The sequence below is a fragment of the Anser cygnoides genome, chromosome 2 (genome assembly GCF_040182565.1).
Source record: "Anser cygnoides isolate HZ-2024a breed goose chromosome 2, Taihu_goose_T2T_genome, whole genome shotgun sequence".
NCBI lineage: Eukaryota > Metazoa > Chordata > Aves > Anseriformes > Anatidae > Anser > Anser cygnoides.
In genome coordinates this window covers 163,378,154-163,398,403 of record NC_089874.1, presented here as the reverse complement: position 1 = coordinate 163,398,403, position 20,250 = coordinate 163,378,154, and the positions used below count along the sequence as shown (strand labels likewise).

Here is a 20,250-nt window from a genome sequence, read left to right as displayed (position 1 = left end):
CCTCTCCCAGCCCCGTGCACGAGGGGAATGAGAGCCCCGGCCGGATGCAGCAGGACAGAGGGGAGCTGGGGTGAGGAAGGTGCCAGCTGCGCTTTCCCTGCCAGGAAAACCTCGACGATGTGGAAAGCGCTCCAAGCACCAGCACTGCCCCTGCCAGTCCGAGTCCCCCGCCGGCCCGCTCCAGACAAGCCGGTGGGCTGGCTGGCTACCGAGGAGCCGACATAGCTCGTGCGTGGCTTGGGGCCGTGCTGCAGAGTGCTCGTGCTGCATGCACTGCGAGCTCAGGGACAGCCCCGGGGATGGGCACAGGCAGCACACGTGCAGGTGAGCCGGGTCCCCTTGCGCCACCCCGAGAGGTGCAGTGAGTGCCCAGGAGCGCAGGCAGAAGGAGAGGAGGAAGGCGGGAGGGCAAGCGGCTCCCCGGAGGGCAGGAGCACAGTGAGCAGGAGCAGGGCGCGCAGGCTGCTGGCAGCCATGGGGTGAGGCGGGGGTGCCGTGAGGAGGGGGACATGCGCAGAGTGAGTACCTGGTGCAGGGATGCCAGAGTCATCCTGGTTTTTTACCCTCCATTAGATCCCCACCAACACAAACATCCCCCAAGACAAAGCACTGGCAAAGCGGCTCGACTTCCAAGGGCAGAAACCAAGAGTTAGAAAGGTTACCAAGACAGAACAACCGAGGCATCCGGTCCCGCGGCGCCCGAGCACAGCGTCATGCTGATGGCAGGTGCTGACTGCGCTACGTGTATCTGGGAAGTGCCTCCTACCACCGGTCACACCAGAGCCCGGCAGCGCCCACAGCCGGCTGTGCACCACCCCGGCTGGCCCTCGCTGCTCGGAAATTTGCTGCACCCAGAGCCAGCGGCTTCGGTCCCGGAAGCCCAGATCAGAGTGGGGTTAGAGGCCGTGGGCCAGTGTTAGTGATGGGGCTGGCAGTCATCATGAACCACGTTCCCCATTGTTATGAAGAAGAGAAAATGCAGCCGGAGTCATGCCGCCCCGCACGCCCATGCCCCGTGCCCCTACCTCCTCCTCCTCCAGCCGCCGCAGTGTCTCGGTAATGAACTTGATGTACTGGCTGGTCAGCGTGGTCAGCTCGCTGTATCGTGTCCGCAGGTCCACGTACTGCAGCAGACAGTGGGGTCAGCGGGAGGGGAGCACACCACAGTGACCCCAGCCCCGCCACCCCACATTGCTGTGGCCAGCCCCGTGCCCTCCCCGTGCTGCAGCCCTCTGCTCCTGCTGAAGGAGCTCCAGGCTCAGCCACGTGCCGGGACCACACCGAGGCGTCCCCCCTCACCTCCTGGATGATGCTGTCAGACGCGGACTGCACTTTGGGCTTCTTGGCCGGAGAGGCCACGGGCTCCACCTGTGCCTTGAAGGTGACGAGCTGTAGTTCGTAGTCCTGCCGGGGAGAAGCCAGGTCAGCAGGTGGGCCAGCACTCCGGGGAGCCCCTGTGCCCCTGGAGGCCCCGGCCCTGCACTGCCCCCCGCAGCCCCACGCCGGCCCCGGTGCCCCTGGCAAGGCCAGCCTGCAGCGGCACGCATGGCCAGCGGCACACCTTGATGGCATCGATGTACTGCTTGGCGTAGCGCTGGCACTCCTCCACCTTCTCCTTGTTGCGGTCGCACTCCTCCAGGAGTTTCTGGGGAAATGCGTGGGGGTGAGCTCAGGCGCCGTGAGCACCGGCCAGGCCACCCGCGCTCACCCTGGCCCGGGTTCTACCTTCTCCTGCAGCAGCTGCTCCCGCACGGTCTTGCTGTCGGTGATGGGCACCGCCTGGATTTTCTCCTGCCGCTGCTTGGCGTCCTGGATCCACTGGAGCAGCCCGTCGCAGCTCTCGCGGTAGTAGCGCAGCTGGCGGCCCAGCTGGTCCAGCTCGCGCTGGCGCAGGTCGATCTGGGTCAGGACGGCTTGCCAGCGCTCCAGCAGCTGCTGCACTCGCTCCCGGTAGCGGTCCAGGTCGACGTCCCGCTCGCTGTGGCCCCTCACCATCCGCTCATTGACATCCTTGGCCTTGCTCAGGTCAGTCTCCAGCGTGCTGAAGAAGGGCTGGTGCCCCTCCACCTGCGCACGCAGCCGCTGCAAGGCACAGAGCAGAGCTCAGCCCCGGTCCCCGCCGGCCCCGGCCCGCCCCCAGCACAGCGCAGCCCCAGTACCTTCAGCTCGGCCTTGCTGGCCTCCAGCTCCTTGAGGTCAGCTGGCACGGTCTGCACGTTCTTCAGCTGGTCCTCGTACTTCTTGACCAGCTCCTCTGCCCCCTGCGTGCTGCGGATCACCAGGTTGATGGTCTTCAGCCTGCAGAGAGAGGGGACAGCTTCCGTGGGTGCCAAGAGCCAAGCAGGCAGCAGTGCGAGAAGTATGCAGCGAGGAGACGGGAGCACCACCAGGGCACAGCCGGCCACCTCCTCATCCTTCCTCCTCCTCCTCTTCCTTCTCCTCCTCCTCCTCCCCCCTCCACCCCTGCCGATGCCCTGGTGTTTGCTCCCAGCACGGAGGATGAAGAACCACAGTGTGGAGCCACATGTGGCTGGGCACTCACTTCTCCAGGTAGATGCTGGAGAGGCTGTACACCTGGTCCATCTTCTGCAGCGTGATCTCCAGCTCTGAGCGCAGGACAGGGGCCGAGCTGGCCTGCTCTGGCTGGGCCAGCACCTTCTCCGTCTTCTCACTGACCTTGTCCAGGCTCTTCTTGATGCCCTCCAGCTCCAGGTGGATTTGCTGCAGGGAGAGCAGCGCGTGTCAGCTCACAGGCTGCTGGTGCAGCCTGGTGCCTACATCCACGTTGTGCCAAATACGACAACCTGACAGCAAGAGGCTCCCCGCGCATGGAAGGAGCGTACCCACGGTGAGAAGGAGCAGGGCAGAGAAAGGGCAGGGGTCTGCAGCCCACCGGCGCAGCAGACTGGGCACAGGGGTCCCCATGTGCCGCGTGTCTCCTGAAGCACATACCTGCTGCTCGGTGATGCGCTGGGCGCACTCCTTGACCGGGTCCTTGTCGAGGGGCAGGCGGATCTTGTGGATGGTGCGGGTCTCACAGCCCTCCAGCTGCAGGCGGATGTCCTTCAGCTGCGAGATGTAGTTCTTGCAGAGGGACTCATCCTGCTCTCCTGCGGGGACATCGGGGCCAGGTCAGCGGCTGCTGCGCTCGCCCTGCCCGCGCCTCTGGGAGGGAGGGGATGCCCGGCAGAGGCTCACCTTTCTCCTGGCTGCGCAGCAGCAGCTCGTACTTCTGGGTGCAGGCGTTGTACTCGCGCTCCACCTGCAGCCGGTCGTCGGGCTGGAAGCTCTGCGAGTCCTGGCTGTCCCTCATGAAGTCCTGGTAGTGCGTCTCCAGGCTGCGCAGGACCTGCCTGCACTCCTCCACCTGCATCGTGCGGAACTGGGGGCAAGCAGCACCGTCAGCCCCCGCGGCGGCTCCCGGGGACCCACGGTGCTGCCCCACGCCAGCCCCGGGACTCACCGTCAGGTGGGACCAGGACTGGATCTGCTGGATGTCGCGGATCAGGTACTGCCAGGAGAGCAGGCTCCTCATGTCCAGGTGCAGCTGGTGCCACAGCACCAGGAGCTGCTGGTGGGCAGCCTCCAGCCTGGGGAGAGGCAGCGTCAGCCGGGGGGCGACGGACAGAGCAAGCGGGGACCCCCGCTGGTGGCTGGGGGGCACCAGCGGCGCTCACCTGTGCACGGCCTCCAGCGCCTCCTTGTTGGGGGGCGGCACGAGGAAGCAGACGGAGGGCACGATGGACTCGCTGCCGGCGGCGCTCAGCACCTTCCACTTGTAGGGCTGGGCGTTGCTCAGCAGGGCGCACTCGTCGTTCTTGTGCACCGTGATCTGCGGGGCGGGCAGGCGTCAGCCCAGCGCGGGCGCAACGCGCGGCCCTCGGCCCTCGCCGCCGCCGCCCCCGGCCCCCTCCCGCCCCGCTCACCTCCATTTGCTTGTAGTCGCAGACGGCCTGGATGGGCAGGCGGCCCTTGAGCGGGGCGGCCGGGCTGCGGGGCTTCAGCTGCACGATGGCCTTGGCGCGCCGCGCCAGCCCCGCCAGCTGCCCCTGGTACTCGGAGAGCTGGTCCTTGGTGTCCTGCGGCACAGCGCGGCGTGAGCGGCCCCACGGCCCCGGCCGCACGGGGCCCCACGGGACACTGCGGGGCGGGGGGGCTATGGGGGGAGAAGGGGTCGTGCCTGCCGCGGGGTCTGTCTGCAGGCTGGGGGGGCGGCAGTGGGCCCTGCAGCAGGGCGGCGGTGGGGGGCAGCAACCTGGGGTGCTGCCGTGGAATGCGCATGGGGGGGTCACTGCTGGGGTGCACACGTGGGGGTCAATGCTGGGGTGCACACGTGGGGTGCACACATAGGGGTCAATGTTGGGGTGCACAAGTCAGGTGCACAGGTGGGGGTCAACGCTGGGGTGCACGTACGGGAGATCAATGTTGGGGCGCACAAGTGAGGTACACATGTAGGGGTCAATGTTGGGGTGCACAAGTGGGGTGCACATATGGGGGATCATTGCTGGGGTGCACGCGTGGGGGTTCAGCCTTGGCGTGCTGCAGTGGGGTGCATGCGTTGGGGGTCACCCTGGGGGGCTGCAGCAAGGCGGGGGGGGCACTCACAACGCAGTCCTGCAGCAGGTCCTCCAGGCGTGTGACCGTGATGCTGCGGTCACAGGAGTATTTCTTCTTCATGTTCTCCTGCATCTTCCTCAGGAACTCCTCAGCCTCTTTCACGTCGGCAAAGAACTGGGGGGGCAGAGCGGGGTGAGCAGGGCCGCACAGCCCAGCCGCGGGGGGGCCGCGGCTGGTGGGGGCCCCGTGGGCACCCCCGCCCCTACCTGGAAGTAGGCGCTGTTCTCCTTCAGGTGGGCCTCGATGCAGCAGCACAGCTGGAGCATCCAGCTCCACTGCGTCTGCAGGGCTGCCTGGAAGGCCTGGGACAACGGGGACGGGGGGGACACGTCAGGACGGAGCCTGCGCTGCCCCACCACCGCGCCCCACAGCAGTGCCCCTGAGCTGCCCCCCACACCCCCCCTGGTACCCCCATCCTGCACCCCCCGCTCACCTCCACCGTCTGCCTGCCCGGGTGCTCCTCCCGCAGCAGCCGGTCCCCCGTGCTCTGGATCTCTTTGATTTTGCGCTCCCTCAGCTCCAGCTCCCGCATCAGTCCCTGGCGTGGGCACCGAGGGCGGTGGTGAGTGCCAGAGTCCCACGCAAGGCCGGCACGGTCCCCACACGGGTGTGCGTGGGTGTGCACACACACAGGTCTGCGTGTGCTCTGTGCACACTGGGGTGCAGCTCTGCAGCTCAGGGACACGCGAGGGGGATGCTCGGGGTGGGTGTTGGGTCCGCAGCCACGGCAGGAATGGGGAGCTGGGGGGCACAGGGCTGGGGGTGCTGGGGGACGGGGGCACGGGCTGGGTGCTGAGGCCCGCAGCCCTCCCCGGCGCTGCACGCGCAGCAGCTGGGGGGTGACGGGACTGGCGTGCGCTCAGCGCTGCAGCGCGCAGATGTGGTTTCATCCGAGCGACCAGATAGCGAGAGGGGAAGAGCAGAATGAAGCCCAGCTCAGACAACAAAGAGATAAAGAGCAGCGCTGGCATGATGAGGAGATAAAGAGCTAAAGAGCGGGGCGGGAGCAAGCAGCGCAGCAGAGCACGTGAGGTGAGATGAGATGAGATGAGATGAGATGGGGCTGAAGGCCCCAGAGAGCCCTCCCTGCCCCTGGCTGCATGAGGCACCGTGCACAAACCTGTCACCAGAGGGACTGGGACCATGCGGGGGCCACGCACAGGGCCGGGGGAGGCTGGGGACCCCTGAGGACAGCCGTGTGCGCAGCCGGGGACAGCGCGGCACAGGGACAGCGGGGGGGGGACGGCACAGGGCGGCAGCGCCGGCACTCCGTACCGAGTAGTTCTCCTTCTTGGCCGTCATGTTGGGGTTGCGGTCGCTCCAGTCGAAGTTCACCTCCTCTTCCTCCTTCTCGTTCAGCCACATCAGCTCCTTGGTGGCAGCGCTGACGAAGGCGTGGAGGCTCTCCAGGTGCCGCAGCCGGGACTTGGAGGAGTTCTGGGGAGGGGGCGCAGGGATGGGATGGGCCTGCACCCCCCCACCCACACGTCTCCTCCTGCCTCCCCCCCTCAGCATTTTCCTCCCCACATCCCCCGTCCATCCTCCTCCCCATTTCTCCATGTCCCACACATCCTCCCCACGTCCCCCCACACCCTGCGCCTCCTCCGGTCTCCCCGGCCCCCAGCCCGGCGCCTCACCAGCAGCTTGGCGTACTGCAGGTCCAGCTTGCCCAGGCACTCCCGGTAAGCGTTGCGGGGGCCCGGCGAGAGCTGCGCCTACGGGAGAGCGAGCCGTGAGCACAGGGTGGCAGCCCCGCTGGCAGCCACCGCGGGGACACCCCGCGCCCCCAGGGGACAGGAGCACCCCAAAGGGAAGGTCCGGGCGAGGACGCCAACGCCGGGGAGCGCTGGGATGCGGGCGGGACGCGGCGTCGGCAGCAGGCTGCCGGCTCACCTCGTCGGCGCGCGCCCGCTCGATCTTGGCGCGGAACTCCTCGATGGACTGGTGAAGGCCGCGGTGGCTGCCCAGGTGGGACTCCACGGTGGGCAGGTCCACGCCCCACTCGGCCGCCCCCAGCCGCCGCTGGTTCTCCTCCACCCAGGCCAGCAGGTCCTGCAGGTAGCGCAGCGTGGCGTCGTCCAGCTCCTGCCGTGGCCGCTGCCCCAGCGCCGCGGGGGCCTGGGCGGCCACCGGCGCCCCCGACTTGAGGCGCAGGTTGTACTCGGTGCGGATGGCCACCAGGCGCTCGTGCAGGCGGTACACCCTGCGGTACATCTGCTCCCCCTGCGGGTGCCGGCCGTCCTTCAGCGTCTGCACGTCGTTGAAGAGCACGCGGATCATGGCGTCCGCCTTGTCCAGGTCCCGATCGATCTCAGCCGCCTTCTGCGGCGCCTTCCCTGCGTTCAGCAGCCGGATGTCCTGGGGATGGGGCACGGTCAGGGCGCTGCTGCACCGCACCGCACCGCGCCCCACCGCACCGCACCGCACTGCGGCCGCCCCTCACCGACTGCAGCAGGGTGTCCGCCTGGTTGAGCTGCTCCTCGCAGAGTCCCGACTCCATCTGCAGCTTGCTGACGATGCGCTGCAGCCTCTCCAGCCTGCGCGGGGAGAGAGCAGGGTTGGGGACAGTGCATGGGCACGGATGCTGTCCGTGCTTGGCACAGCCCCTGCCCCGGAATAGCACGGATCCTGTCCACACACAGCACAGGTTCCATCCACGCACAGCAAAGGACACGGAGCCCATCCTTGCATGGCCGAGGCCCCGTGCATGCACCGTGCAGACTGCTGCATGGCACACATCCCATCTATGCACGGCTCAGATCTGACCCGCACGGCCCAAATCCTGTCCCTGCAGGGCACGGATCCTGCCTGTGCGTGGCACAACTCCCATCCGCGCACTGCTCAGATCTCGCACACGCACGCCCAGATCCCGTCTCGGCACGGCTCAGATCCCTGCACACACAGCCCGGACTTTGCGCCAGCACAGCCCAGATCCCACCCCTGCAGGCGCGGATCCCTTCCCGCAGGCTCCTCGCCCATCCCCACCCAGCGCAGCAGCGCCCGCCCCCGGGCTGGGATCCAGCCCCAACCCAGCCCTGGCCGCCCGCCGCAGAGCTCCAGCCCCATTCCCGCCTGTGCCGCCAGCCCCGACGCACCCGCGCTCCCCTGCCCCGGCGCAGCCCACCCGGTGCAGCCCACCCGGCACCCGGCGGAGCCCACCCGGTGCACGGCAGAGCCCAGCAGCGGTGCTGTGCTCGGGGCTGGCGGTGCGCTGGCTTCCCGAGGGCGGGCAGTGACTCATGCACCCTGCGGTTCCATCCACGGGACGGGGGGGCCGCGGGGACACCCCGGCCCGGCCCAGCCCAGCCCAGGCGGAGCTCAGCCGCATGCAAAGGGGCCGCGAGGCCACAGCGGCTCCAGAAGCCCCCGCGCCGCGCCCCGTCCCCGCGCCCGGTCCCACCGCGGGGCACTCGCCTCTCGAACTCAGCCCGCAGCAGCTTCTCGCGCTCCAGGATGGCCACGTGCAGCTTGCCCCATTCCTTCTCCACATCCAGCGGGTGGTACCCGAGGGGCACCTTCAGCTGCCCCGACAGCACGGCACCCTGCGCACATCGGGGCTCGTCAGACCCGCCAGCCGGGGCCCCGGGGGGCAGCGCAGCGGCTGGGGGGGGGGAGCAGGACCGATGGGCGGGGGGCAGCCCCGGCTGCGGGTGCCACGTCTCAGCTGCTCACGCCGGAGGCAAAGCCTCACGGAAACGGAGAAATGGGAGAGGCACAGGACGGCCTCCGCCCCCAGCACCAAACAGATGGTGCGAGAGGATTGCCCGGGGATCCTCCAGGACCCCCAGCGCACCGGGACCCCCAGAGCCTAGGGCACAGCCCCCCCGGGGTCCTGCTCACCTCCAGTGACTGGAAGATGGCCTTGGAGCGGTTCTTGTCGGCCTCCTTGGCTGGGAGCTCTGTCTCCTTGAACTTCAGGAACTGGCGCCAGAGGATCTGCCAAGAGGGGGGCAGCTACAGGGGGGCAGCTACAGGGGGGCAGCTACAGACCCCTGGCCCCAGAGGCCCTGCTGCGGGCACAGGCCGGGGCCCCGCTCCCGTGCCAGCCCCCTGCCCGCTGGCTGCCAGCCCAGCCCTCGTCCTGAACGCGAGCCATGGCCGCCTGCAGAACAGAGCCAGGCTAGGGGGCAACTCAGGCAGTCCCCCCCCACTTTCCATGGCACGCAGAGCCCGCAGGAAGGAAGGGGCCGGGTGGGGAGGCTCGTGTTTGCAGAGGGTGACTCACGAGGAGCCTGCCTGGAAAAGCTGAGTCAGAGGGACCCTCCCTGCCCGCGGCATCCCGGCTCCACCGCCGCACGACCACCACAAACAGTGCCAGCACGGCCCCAGCCCTGGCCCCGAGCCCATTCCTGCCCCACAGCCCCCCCCCCAAAAAGGGCCAGGCTGCAGGAACCGAGGGGGACCAGCGCCAGGCAGCACCCGGCCGGGGACGGTGCCTCGCAGAGCCGCGCAGCCCCCACGGAGCAGCAGGGCTGGGTGCGCGCTGCCCGGGGTGCCGCAGCGTGAGCCAGCCCACGGCTGGGCCGCCGGCCAGCTGGGCCAGCGCCAAGAGGCTCCCCGGGCACCGGCACCGCTCCCCTCTGCACTGGGGCCTTTCATCCCTCGCCAGCGGCGCGGCACTGGTACGCAGCTGCGAGCCGTGCGTGGGAACGGGGCCGGCGCGCGGCACCGGAGGGGAGAGCCGAGCTGTTGGTGCCAAGGGGCGGGCACCGCGACCGGGAGCGCTGGCGTCCCTCGTCCCCCTGCACGGGGTCCCCACGCACACCCAGCCCTGGCCACTGAGACCCCACGGTGAACGCACGGGGCCCTGCAGCTCAGAGGCCGCCCTGCCCCAGCTCCCTCACCTCGATCTCCTCGTAGCTGGCGGGGAACCTGCGCTCCTCAAAGAGCACGGTGTGGTGGCGGATCCACTGCAGCAGCAGCGTCACCACCTCGTAGTACTCCTGCCAGCGTAGCTGCAGCTCCTGCGGCACAGAGGGGAGCCGTGGGGCCGGGTGTCTGCCGGCGGCACGCGGGCGCAGCCCGGCCCCAGCACTCACGTTGGCCTTGACGCCGTCCTGCACGTCGGGCACGCGGGGCATGGCGTCGTAGAGCGAGGAGACGTAGGTGATGATGGACTTCTCGTCTGGCTGCGGCACGTCCACGTCTGGGGGCACAGGGGGCGGTCAGGCCAGCGGGGGCCCGGAGCGGCCCTGCGTGCCCGCGGAGGCCGCTGCCACCGCGAGGACACCGTCCCCTTGCTGCAGCGCGGGGACGCGGGGGGACGGGTGGCGTGCCCGTACCTTCAGGGTCCAGCAGGCGCGTCACCCCCAGGTCCCGCTCAGCCACGGTGAAGGCCTGGTCCAGGTTCTCCAGGTTGCTCTGGCGGTACACCTTGTTCATGTCGATGAGCATGGGCCTGCGGGCAGAGGGAAGGGAGCGCTGAGCCGGTGCCCCCCGGCCAAGGACCCCATGGTGGGTGGGGGGCAGGCTCCGCACCGGCAGCTGCTCTCCCTGCCTGCCCTGCAGGGCAGCCGGGGCCACGGGCAGCAGCGCCCGCCGCCCTCCCTGCCCCACGGCACGGCTCTGGCAGCCTGAGAGCTTGGAGGAACCCCGGGGTCGGCGGCCCCACCCTCCTCGGGTGCTGCCTGCACCTCCGCTGAGCCTCAGCATACCCGTGCTGTGCTCCACGGCATGGGGAGCCAGGGGTCCGACAGTGGGGGCACAGGGAGCTGGGGACACCCCCAGACCCGCACCAGGAGCCTGGGGAGCCCGGGACAACCCTGCTGCGGGGACTGCGGGCGTGCAGAGCCAGCGATGCCCCTGCGCAGACCCGAGCAACAAACAGCCCCTGGACCAACCCATGGGCACGGGGGGCCTGCGACGCCCCCTCCCCTGGAACCACAGGCACAGGGAGCCAGCAGCGTCCCCGTGCAGGCACCCCAAGGGGCAGGCAGTGCCCCACGTCCCCGTGCACAGACCCCAAGAGGCAGCACCGCCCCGGCTGCATCCACCCCCCTGCTCTCCTCTCCCCCCCCAGCCAGGGACCACAGCAGTAGCGCAGGGCTCTGGCCCCAACCCCAGCTCCCCCCAGCCTCACGGTGGGACCATGAGCCCCCGCCATGCCCAAGGTGTGGGGAGGGGAATAGCTCCCCCCGCCCAGCATCCCAGGGGGCTGGCAGCACCCCCCCGGCCCCAGCCCCAAGCCTACAGCTCCTTGAGGCGCAGGGTGGAGTGCACGGAGTAGACGGAGCCGCTGACGCTGGCGGTCTCCAGGCGCTCGGTGGTGGCAGGAACGTCTTCGCAGACCAGCACCACCCCGTCCTCGGCCCCCGGCAGCGCCCGCGCCGAGCTCCCTGCGCCACGGCGCCGCGGCTGCTTCCTGGCGCGATGCCGCCCGCTGCGCTCCATGCCGGCACCGAGCCCCGCTGAGCTCCTGCCGCGGCAGCGGCTCGGGACGGAGTGTGGCGCGGCACGGCTCGGCTCGGCTCGGGCGCCTCCTCCCCACCCCGTGCGGGCGCGGCACGCCGGCACGTACTTGTGTGCCCCAAAGGCTTGCAGCCCTGGCAGGGCCGGCGGGGGCCTGCCCGCCCCGCGCCCCAGCACGCTGCGCAGGCACGGTGCCGTGGCTGGGGGCTCAGCGCCGCCTGCCCACGCGGCTGGTGGGAGCGTGGGAAGGTGGCGAGGCTGCGCGGCTCCCCGTGCCACGGTGCTGCCGGTGCAGGCCAATGGGTTGGGGCTTGTCAGGAGCTCGTGCCGACATTGCCCTGGAGCAACGGTGCCAGCGAGCACGTGCCTGCCCCGCGCATGGCTCAGCCCTGCGGGCCGGTGCAAGCGGCCAAATCCTGCCGGCGCTATAGAGCCCCAGCGGCTGCTGCTCCCCGTGGCAGGGACCCAGAGATTCTGCACGGCTCTACACCAGACATGAGCAAAGGCAGGGTATGGCTGTGCCACCAGAGAAGCTCCGTGCCACGGGAACGGGGAGCCCCACAGCCAGTGGTATGGCATCAGGCCACCCCAACACCCCCGTGTGCTGCCCCGGCACGCCGCAGCGAGCAGCAGGCAGGGGGCCACACACCCTGCCAGGCCTGGGGACGGCCCGGTCCCTGCCCCGCCCCAGGGGACCTACTTGTGCCGGTGGATGATGGCGTTGAAGAGGCGCCCGTCCCGCCAGCTGGTGGTGAAGTTGTCGCAGCGCAAGCCCTGGTAGTCCTCCACCATGCGCTGGGACCAGAGCAGCAGCTTCTCCTTGGCCGTCATGTCCTCCGACTGCCCCGTCACCTGGATGTCCGAGATCTGCAGGGACGCGGCCGTTACGCTTGGCGAGCCACGGGCTCCATCCTGCGCTGCACCGCGCACGGCAGTGCTCGCTCTTCCACCACCAGCACCACCCGCAGCGGGTGCAGCTGGCGCCGTGGGGCTGCCCCCCAGCTGCCCCCCGTCCCGGAGGTGCCACAGAGCCCCGGCACCGCCTGCCCCACCTGGAAGTGGAGGATGATGGTCCAGATGAGGCCCAGCGTCAGCTTGGGGTTGCCGTCGGCGATGTCATCGTTGCGGATGTTGACCAGCTTCACCTGCCGAGAGCGAGGCGTGGGAGTTGCAGGGGGCAGGGGCCACGCCGCAGCCCCGCAGCGGGGGTCCCAGCGGGGGTCGCAGCGGGGGCCCCCCCACCCCTCGCGTGCCCGGTGCCCCCCTCACCTGGCGATGCTTCAGGTAGTTGAGGGCGATCTGCACGTTCTGCAGCTTGTGGAAGCGCATCCGGCCCTTCTCCCGGGGCTGCAGGGAGAGAGAGCAGGCATCTGAGCTGCAGCCTCCCCGGGGTGCGGCCCCGCAGACCCCCCAAAACACCCGGCCCCTCCCGGAGCTGCGCATGCCAATGCCACACATCCTCCGCACTTTGTCCCCGCGTTGTGCCACGAGGCGCCAGCCCCTGCTCGGCGGGCAGGAAGCTGCCCCCAGCCCTGGGGCCAGCCCAGCCCGGGCACGAGCAGCACCCAGGGCCGTGGGCTGCGGTGCAAGGGGAGCCCAACGCCGGCAAGGGATGAGCGCTGCACGGCCACACGGCAGTCCTGCTCCCCATGGCGCCCACCACAGGGGGGCCCATCCCTATCCCCATCCCCACGTCCCCACCTCGGGCACCAGCCCTCCTGCCCAAAACGTGGGAGCCACCGGTGCAGCAGCAGCAGGACAGGGGGGAGCACAGGCTCCGTGCACCCCATGGCTGCAGGGAGCTGCCCCCAGAGATGCAGCCGTGCGCTCCCCGTGGCGTAGAGCATCACCCCCGCGCCCCGCGCTGCCACCAGACAACACCTGCGCAGGAAGGAGCGAGCCCGGAAATCCTCCCCTCGTCCCGCCGGGAGGAAGCGCTGCTGGACCCAACAATGGCAGGCGCGGGCAGCCTCCCCCCGGCTGTGCCTGTGCTTCCTCGGCCATGCAGCACCGCCGGCCCCGCGGCACGGCGCGCCCCGCTCTGCCCATCATGCCGCAGCCGGTTCCCCGTGGCGGGGCCGTGCTCGTGGCACTAGGGAGCTCCCTGGCACGCTTGCGGCAGGGACCGGGCACTGCCACGCTAGGACATCCCCCCCGATGGGATCTCCCCGGCTCTGCGGGGATCCCCACTCGGGATCCTGCAGGCAGCTCCCCTGGCACGCCTCGTGCCTGGCCAGAGACCCCAGGCCCTCTTCTCCCCGCAGGCGGCGGTTTTCCCTGACCCCGGCTGCAGAAGGTGCCAGGAGACCCCAGACCCGCCACGCCGCAGCTCAGCGACGAACCAAGAGGTTTTTCTGCCCCCAGAGCCCGCCGGCCGCAGGACACCAGCAGGGAGGTGCCATCTCTGCCCTGCTGCGGGTGCCCCGGTGCCTCCGCAGCCAGGAGGGCCGGGAGGGCCCCGCGCAGCTCGCCCTGTCCTGCACTGCCCGGCTCTCCTCCTCAGCCACAACGGCCGGCCCACGCGCCGCCCTCCCCGGGCACGCAGCACCGAGCGCGTGGAGCTGCCTCGCCTCCGGTGACCCCGGGATGGGGCAGGACGGGGTGGCTGTGCCGGGGCAGCTCCCGGGCGCACGCCGCGCTGGGCCATGCGGAGAGCAAACGGCAGAACCACTCACCAACCGCAAGTTCCTGATCACGTCGCGCTCCCTCGGCTACCCAGCAAGAGCAGTGCAAAGAAAGGAGGCAAAGGCCAGAGGGGAGAAGGTCAGGGTCAGATCAGCAAACAGGAGACCAGTACAGAGGAGCAGAGTTCACCAAAGCAAAGAAACGTTAATGTGTTAGAGAGATCACGGCGCGGCAGAGGGGCAGCGGGGACGGGGCCTCGGGGCGGAGAGGCTGGTGCCAGCCCCAGGTCGACCCCTCTCCGGTGCCGGGACCAAAGCAGGGAGGAGGCCAAGCAGGGTGGGAGGTGGGTGCAGGAAGCGGGGACGGGGCAGCCGGGGGTCCCGGCACGCCAACGCCCGGCCCGGTGGCGCGGCACCTACCAGTGTGTCCCCCGAGAGCACCTCCAGCAGCGAGATGAGGTTGTGTCCATCCCGCAGGTCCTCGTAGAGGTCGTTGACGTGGCGCTGCGCCTGCGGGGATGGGAGGCAGCATTACCACGATGCCACACGCACGCAGCAGCAGCTGCCACTCGCCGCTCCAGCCCCGCTCCGATGGGCACTGGCACGGGAGCGGCAGGGGGAAACCCGCACCCCTCCGCCGCAAGGTGCTCGCACACGTCCTGCCTGGTGCCCAACAGCAGGACCAGACCCCAGCCCCGCATCCCCCCCCACACACCCCCAAGCGCACGCAGAGGGCAGCTCCCCTCCCTGTGCCCCAGGGACCAGAGGCCAGGCGGGTTGGGTGCAGGCTCCTTCATGCACGTGGCCCCACCGCCCACCGTGCTCGTGGCCACGGGGCCATCGGCCCCGGTGCGGGTGAGGGGAAGCAGTGAGAAAAGAAAGGAACGTGGAGAGGGGCAGCCCGTGCCCGGAGAGGGAGCGCACCTACCTCTGCTCGCCAGTGCTGCCGCAAGGAGGAGAGCCAGAGAGAAAAGAGAGAGGTTAGGAGAGGCAGGCGGAGAGGAGACAGGCTGGAGACCGGGGGCGCGGGGTCACCCCGAGGTGCCCAGCCCACGGCACGGCACTCGGCGCCGCAGGGCCGGGCCGCCGGCACGCAGGGACACGTCGGTGCGCGGGGGCTGGGGGAGACGTCTCGGCGTGTGCCAGGCGCTGACGCGGGCTCTGCCCGCGGCGCAGCAGGGACGGGTGCCGGCACGCTCGCAGGGCCCTGGCTGGGTTTGGCAGGAACGTGGTGCGGGCGGCACGGGGGAGAGGGAAACTGGGGGGGACGGGAGGACAGGACGGGACGGCGGCAGGCAGCAGCGCCCGGGGACATCAAGCCCCTCCGGGACGGAGCCAGCCCCTGTGGGGACCAGCCAGTGCTGCCGGGATGGGCATCCTGGAGCCGGTTCAGGAGGCTGGCAGGCAGCGAAGGGCACCAGCACGCACCGCCCCCGAAGCCCCCAAGCCCTGTGGAGCCCCCGAACCTGCTGCAACAAAGCCCTGTGGAAGGTCCCCGCCCTCCCCAGGCCAGGGCATGGTCCCCGGCCCCATGTGGGAGCGGGTGGCACAGCCGTGATGGCACCGGCTGCCGGCAGGGCCAGGGAAGGGGAGAGGCAGCGCAGGCGGTGCCTCAAGGAGCTCGGTGCCGCGCCAGAAGGGGCCAAGCACCGGGTGCTGCCGCGGCGCTGCCCACGTCCCGCCACGCACCGCTGCTGCCGCGACACATCCCGCAGCGGTGCTCAAGGCCAGGCTGGCTGGGGCTTTGAGCGACCCGGCCTGGTGGGAGGGGTCCCTGCCCACGTCAGGGGGCTGGAGCTGGGCGGTGGGCGAGGGCCCTTCCAACCCAACCGCTCCGCGATTCTCTGAGCCCACGCTCCTGCGCCCGGGGCTGGGCACCACGGCTGGCGGAGCCCGCCCGGGGCTGGGACGTCTGCAGGAAGAGGCGTGCGCCCGTACCTTGATGAGATGCTTGTTGACCCATTTCGTGAAGGTTTTCTTCTGGACCCGGTCTCGCTCATCTGCAAGAGAAGAGAAGGCAGAGCTGAGTGAGCAGCGGAAGGAGCAGGGGAAACCCCGGGGGGGCCTGGCAGGGCCCTCACCACCCCGCGGGATGCATTGGCAGCAGGAAGCGATGAGCCAACCGCGATGGGGAACCACGGTGAGTCAGCCGGCATGCAACGGGAAGGAGACAGTTAACGTGAATCAGCCCCTGCACGTCGAGCACCACCGCAGCACCGCAGGGAGAGGCTGCGCCCGCCCTGCCCGCGGCCCCGCGGGTGCTGGCGGCAGACGGGACCGCGGGGCACGGCCCCGAGCACCGCCCGTGTGCCCCGACAGACGGCAAACGGGGCAAACGGGGCGGGGAGGAGCCCGCTGACAGCCTGCACCGACACGGCTCCAGGTGCTGCACGTACTGCGTGGGGACGAGCCCACGGGGCACCCGCACAGCCCCAGTGCCGCCGGCGCAGCCCAGGCTGCAGGCGCGTGGGGAGCAGTGCTGCGTGGTGAGGGACAGCCCGGGGCTGGTGGTCCCCGTGGGGTGCGCGCAGGGACCGGTTCCAGGAGCGGGGGCCCCCTGGGGCCTGCCCCACGGAGCCCGGGCACCCCGGGGTGGAGGCAGCCGGGGGCTGCCCCTGCTCCCAGCTGCGAGGGGTGTCCCTGCCCGCGGGGCTCTGACTCACCGGGCACTCCCTGCCCCTCTGCCCTGTAATTACGGGGACGGGGCTGACGCACCCGGCCGGGCACCACGAGCCGGCGCTGCCCGGAGCCAGGCAAGCCCGCGGGCCCCACCCTGTGCCCTTCCTGCCCCTGCTGACGAGGGCCTGCATTGTTACCCCTGCTGATGAGTGCCCAAGCCACTTATCTCCGCTAACGAGCACCCACCCCACGCGTCCCCGTTAGGGACGCTTCACCCGCCTCGCCCCAGTCGTTCCCAGCATCGCGGCAGAGCCCAGGATGGCTGGTCCTGGTCCTGGTCCTGGTCCCAGCACGGGGACAAGGGGGGTTTAACGGCACATACGGGGCAATGCTGCTGGCCCCCTCCTGCCCACGCTGCAGTGATCCATCGGGATCAGGGTGGCGCGTGCCGCGTCTCGCCCCGCTGCAGCGTGCCGGGATCTGCCCACGCAGCACCCCGCTGCCAGCGCAGCACCCACCCCTCCGCACCGGGGACACCGGACACCCCAACGCCCCAACCCCGGTGGCGTGAGCCCCACGGGCAGCTCGTGCTCGGGGCCTGGGCACACAGCACGAGGCCAGGGCGCTGCACGGGGATGGGACGCGCAGGGGAGCGAGCGAGCTCAGGGAGTGGCACAAGCGCGCAGGGAGGAAGGAAGTGTGGCGGGCACCCGCTCCCAGGCGGGTACGTGCGCACCACGGGGAGCGCTCCTGTGCTCGGTGCTGGCATGAGCGGCACCCAAACAGCCCCGGCAGCCCGCTGTGCCCCTGGATGGGGACAGCCACCGCGTGCAGGCAGCCGGGGCGGGGCGGCCGCGGGCAGGACGGGCAGGGCGTGGGAGGAAGCGCTCGCTGCCGCCGCGGGCAGCGCCTGCGCCCCGCGCTGACACAGCAGGGATGGGGACTGGCGCCGGCGTGGGACTGGGGCCGGCGCCCCAGCTGCAGGGCACTGCAGGGCCCGGTCCCGCGGGCTAGCTCTGGCCCCACGGTGTTGCCCCACAGAACAATGGGCCAGTATGGAGGTCTGTCCCGTAGCCTGACCAGGGGACACCGCCCCAGTATGGGGTCTGTCCCATACCCTAACCAGGGGACACCGCCCCAGTACGGGGTCTGTCCCATACCCTAACCAAGAGACACCGCCCCAGTACGGGGTCTGTCCCATAGCCCAGCCAGGGGACATCGCCCCAGTACGGGGTCTGTCCCATACCCTAACCAGGGGACACCGCCCCAGTATGGGGTCTGTCCCATAGCCCAGCCAGGGGACATCGCCCCAGTACGGGGTCTGTCCCGTAGCCTGACCAGGGGACACCGCCCCAGTACGGGGTCTGTCCCATACCCTAACCAAGGGACACCGCCCCAGTACGGGGTCTGTCCCATAGCCCAGCCAGGGGACATCGCCCCAGTACGGGGTCTGTCCCGTAGCCTGACCAGGGGACACCGCCCCAGTACGGGGTCTGTCCCATACCCTAACCAGGGGACACCACCCCAGCTTGGGGTCTCCCCACAGCCCAACCAGAGGACGCCCCCCAGCGCGGGCTCTTCCCTGGCAGGGGCTGCACCAAGGCCCCCCGTGCCGCTGGCCGGGCCGTCCGGGCGGGAGCAGCCCCCGCGCCCCCCGCTACCTTTCTTGCCCTCGGAGGCGCGCAGCACGGCCAGGTAGAGGTTGTCCTCCGAGGTGCTCCTCTGGCCCGCAGCGAGCCCCTCCTCCTCCTCGCGGCCCCACGCGCGCTGCCGGGACATGGTGGCTCGGCTCGGCTCGGCTCGGCGCTGCGCTCCCCCCGCTCGGCGCGGCGCGGCTCGGCGCGGCGCTGCCCGGGCTGCAAACCCCTCCCCGGCCCGGCCCCTCCCGGCCGAGGTGCGGAGCTGTGGGGCGGGGACTGGGGCGTGGGGCTCCCCCCCCAGGAAGCCGCCGGCCCCCCCTCGCCCTTTCCTCCCCACGCCACGCGCTCGGGGCGCGGCCGGGGGCTGCGGGCGCGGAGCGGAGCCCCCGGGAGACCCCTCCCCGGGCGGGGGGGGGAGCAGAGCCCCGGGACCCCCCGCGCCTCGGCACCCCCGGGTCCGCGAACCCGGCGGGTCGGGACCCCCAGCCCCATGCCCGAGAGCTGCGGGACCCGCGGGACCCGCGCTTTGGGGGCTCGGGACCCCGGGTCTGCAAACCCAGGGTCCTCAGGACCCCCGTCCCCCCGCCCTGGAGCTGCAGGACCTATGGGACGCCGTGGGCTCAGGACCCCAGGTCTGCAAGCACAAAGCACTTGGAGCCCCCAGGTTCACAAGACGAGGAGGCTTGGGGCCTCCCAGCCCCACGCCCCAGAGCTGCAGGACCCATGGGACCCATACCCAGGGACTACAAGACCCCACGTGTGCAAGCCCAGGAGGCTCAGGACCCCCAGGCTCACAAGCCCAGGAGCCCCAGAGAGCCCGAGCCACCCCCAGGCCCTGTCCCCAGGGACCTCAGCACCACCTGGTTCCCTAGGCCAGGGGATTTGGGACCTGGCACACCCACAACCAGGGATAACAGCACTGCCAGGTTTGCAAGGCTCAGGACCACCAAATCCACATGCCCAGGGTCCTCAGGACCCCCAGAGCTACAGGACTCATGGGACCCATATCCTGGGGCTACAGGACCCTGAGCTTCACAGGACCAGGAGGCTCGGGACCGCCAGCCCCGTGCCCCACAACCGCAGGACCCACGCTCCCCACACTCAGGGGGCTCAGGACCCCCCTGCCCGGGGTCTGAGAGCCGCCGTCCCCATGCCCACGCGGGTGCAGGAGCTGGGCTCCTCCACCCCAGGCAGCGCGTGGGGCTGGAGCCAGCGTGGGGCTGGAGCCAGCGCTCCCGGCAACGCATTCCAGGCGCTCCTGCGCCGCGTCTGGCACAGCCAGGGCGGGCAGCCGCCGGCCCCGCGCCTGCCGCCAGCACAGCGCCCGGCTCTGCTGAGCTCCTTGGGGCCTCACCCCACCGCCCCCCTGCCCCAGGGGCACCCGTGGGGTGCTCGCAAAAGACGAGGGGTGCGGTCAGTGCTGCCGGGGGCACACGGAGGAATCCCGTCCCTGGCACCAGGGAGCACCCCTGCTCACATGGGACCTCGTAACCTGCCTGGCCACGCGTGTCCCCCAGGGGACCCCCAGCCGCTCTGACCCTGCCCACGGCGCCCAGCACGCAGGCTGCTGGCAGGAACGAGGGCAGCAAGAGAAAGGGCAGCGCCGGCGCAGCACAGCCCCACGCAGAGGCTGGCACCCACACAGCGCCAGCACCGGCGCCGACCAGCCTGGCCCCCCTGCCGGTGCCAAGACACGGCCCGACCCCTGCGTGGAGTCCCAGGGACACAGAGGCCGGCGCACATCAGCCTGTGCCCTGCTCGTGGCACACTGCGGGCAGTGCCCACCGGCACCGACCCCACCAGGTCGGCTCCGGCAGAGGCAGGCGCAGAGGCAGGAGCGGGGCTGCGGCTCTGGCTGCCTGCTGCCGGGAAGGAGCCGCCCCGCTCCCAGCGCCGGCCGCTCTCCCGGCCCAGCACCGCCTGCTGGGCTGGGGCCAGGGCCAGGCGCTGAGGAATGCGGGCGGCAGCAGGCTCCGAAGGCGCAGATTTTCCGCCAACAACACATCTGCAGCAGCGAGCTACAGCTGCGGGAGCGCGGCTGACGCCAACGCGCGTCAGAGGGCAGGGACATACCTGAGCCACAGCTCATCCGCACGCGGCACCGCGGCGCTGGCTGCCACAGATGGGACGGGCACAGGGGGCAACAGTGCCTCGGCAGGGGTTGACACGGGGAACCCGGGGCAGGGGGGCAAGGGGCGCCTGTGCCTCCGGGTGGAGCCACACGGGCGGCTCCGTGCCGGCGTGTTTTGCTCCACCTGAACCCACGCCCAGCACCAGCACCACGGGGCCAGGGCACAGACAGCGCCCACACGCTGCCGAAGGAGCCTGCCACCGCGGCGCAG

General features: G+C 70.8%; 1 protein-coding gene across 25 annotated transcripts in view; it reads right to left on the bottom strand.

The window, feature by feature from the left end:
- The window catches only part of PLEC (plectin), a 56,974-nt gene that overhangs the window by 11,972 nt on the left and 24,752 nt on the right, over positions 1-20,250 (bottom strand). For 8 of the 25 annotated variants that reach the window (XM_066990905.1, XM_066990917.1, XM_066990921.1 and 5 more), the window contains 30 exons: positions 15,588-15,649; positions 14,578-14,592; positions 14,070-14,159; positions 13,701-13,736; positions 12,295-12,372; positions 12,078-12,170; positions 11,726-11,892; positions 9,900-10,015; positions 9,657-9,763; positions 9,462-9,581; positions 8,458-8,553; positions 8,032-8,159; positions 7,061-7,154; positions 6,511-6,975; positions 6,255-6,332; positions 5,893-6,054; positions 5,051-5,155; positions 4,824-4,919; positions 4,606-4,731; positions 3,927-4,079; positions 3,678-3,832; positions 3,464-3,590; positions 3,199-3,382; positions 2,953-3,110; positions 2,543-2,721; positions 2,160-2,298; positions 1,726-2,082; positions 1,562-1,645; positions 1,300-1,404; positions 1,026-1,124 (listed from right to left, as the gene is read on the bottom strand). In XM_066990905.1, coding sequence (XP_066847006.1) covers positions 1,026-1,124; positions 1,300-1,404; positions 1,562-1,645; positions 1,726-2,082; positions 2,160-2,298; positions 2,543-2,721; positions 2,953-3,110; positions 3,199-3,382; positions 3,464-3,590; positions 3,678-3,832; positions 3,927-4,079; positions 4,606-4,731; positions 4,824-4,919; positions 5,051-5,155; positions 5,893-6,054; positions 6,255-6,332; positions 6,511-6,975; positions 7,061-7,154; positions 8,032-8,159; positions 8,458-8,553; positions 9,462-9,581; positions 9,657-9,763; positions 9,900-10,015; positions 11,726-11,892; positions 12,078-12,170; positions 12,295-12,372; positions 13,701-13,736; positions 14,070-14,159; positions 14,578-14,592; positions 15,588-15,649 — 3,974 coding nt within the window. Of the gene's footprint in view, positions 1-1,025; positions 1,125-1,299; positions 1,405-1,561; positions 1,646-1,725; positions 2,083-2,159; positions 2,299-2,542; positions 2,722-2,952; positions 3,111-3,198; positions 3,383-3,463; positions 3,591-3,677; positions 3,833-3,926; positions 4,080-4,605; positions 4,732-4,823; positions 4,920-5,050; positions 5,156-5,892; positions 6,055-6,254; positions 6,333-6,510; positions 6,976-7,060; positions 7,155-8,031; positions 8,160-8,457; positions 8,554-9,461; positions 9,582-9,656; positions 9,764-9,899; positions 10,016-10,807; positions 11,023-11,725; positions 11,893-12,077; positions 12,171-12,294; positions 12,373-13,700; positions 13,737-14,069; positions 14,160-14,577; positions 14,593-15,587; positions 15,650-17,929; positions 18,118-20,250 lie in introns of those variants that run through there. The other 17 variants (XM_066990906.1, XM_066990924.1, XM_066990927.1 and 14 more) reach the window with 7 other exon arrangements.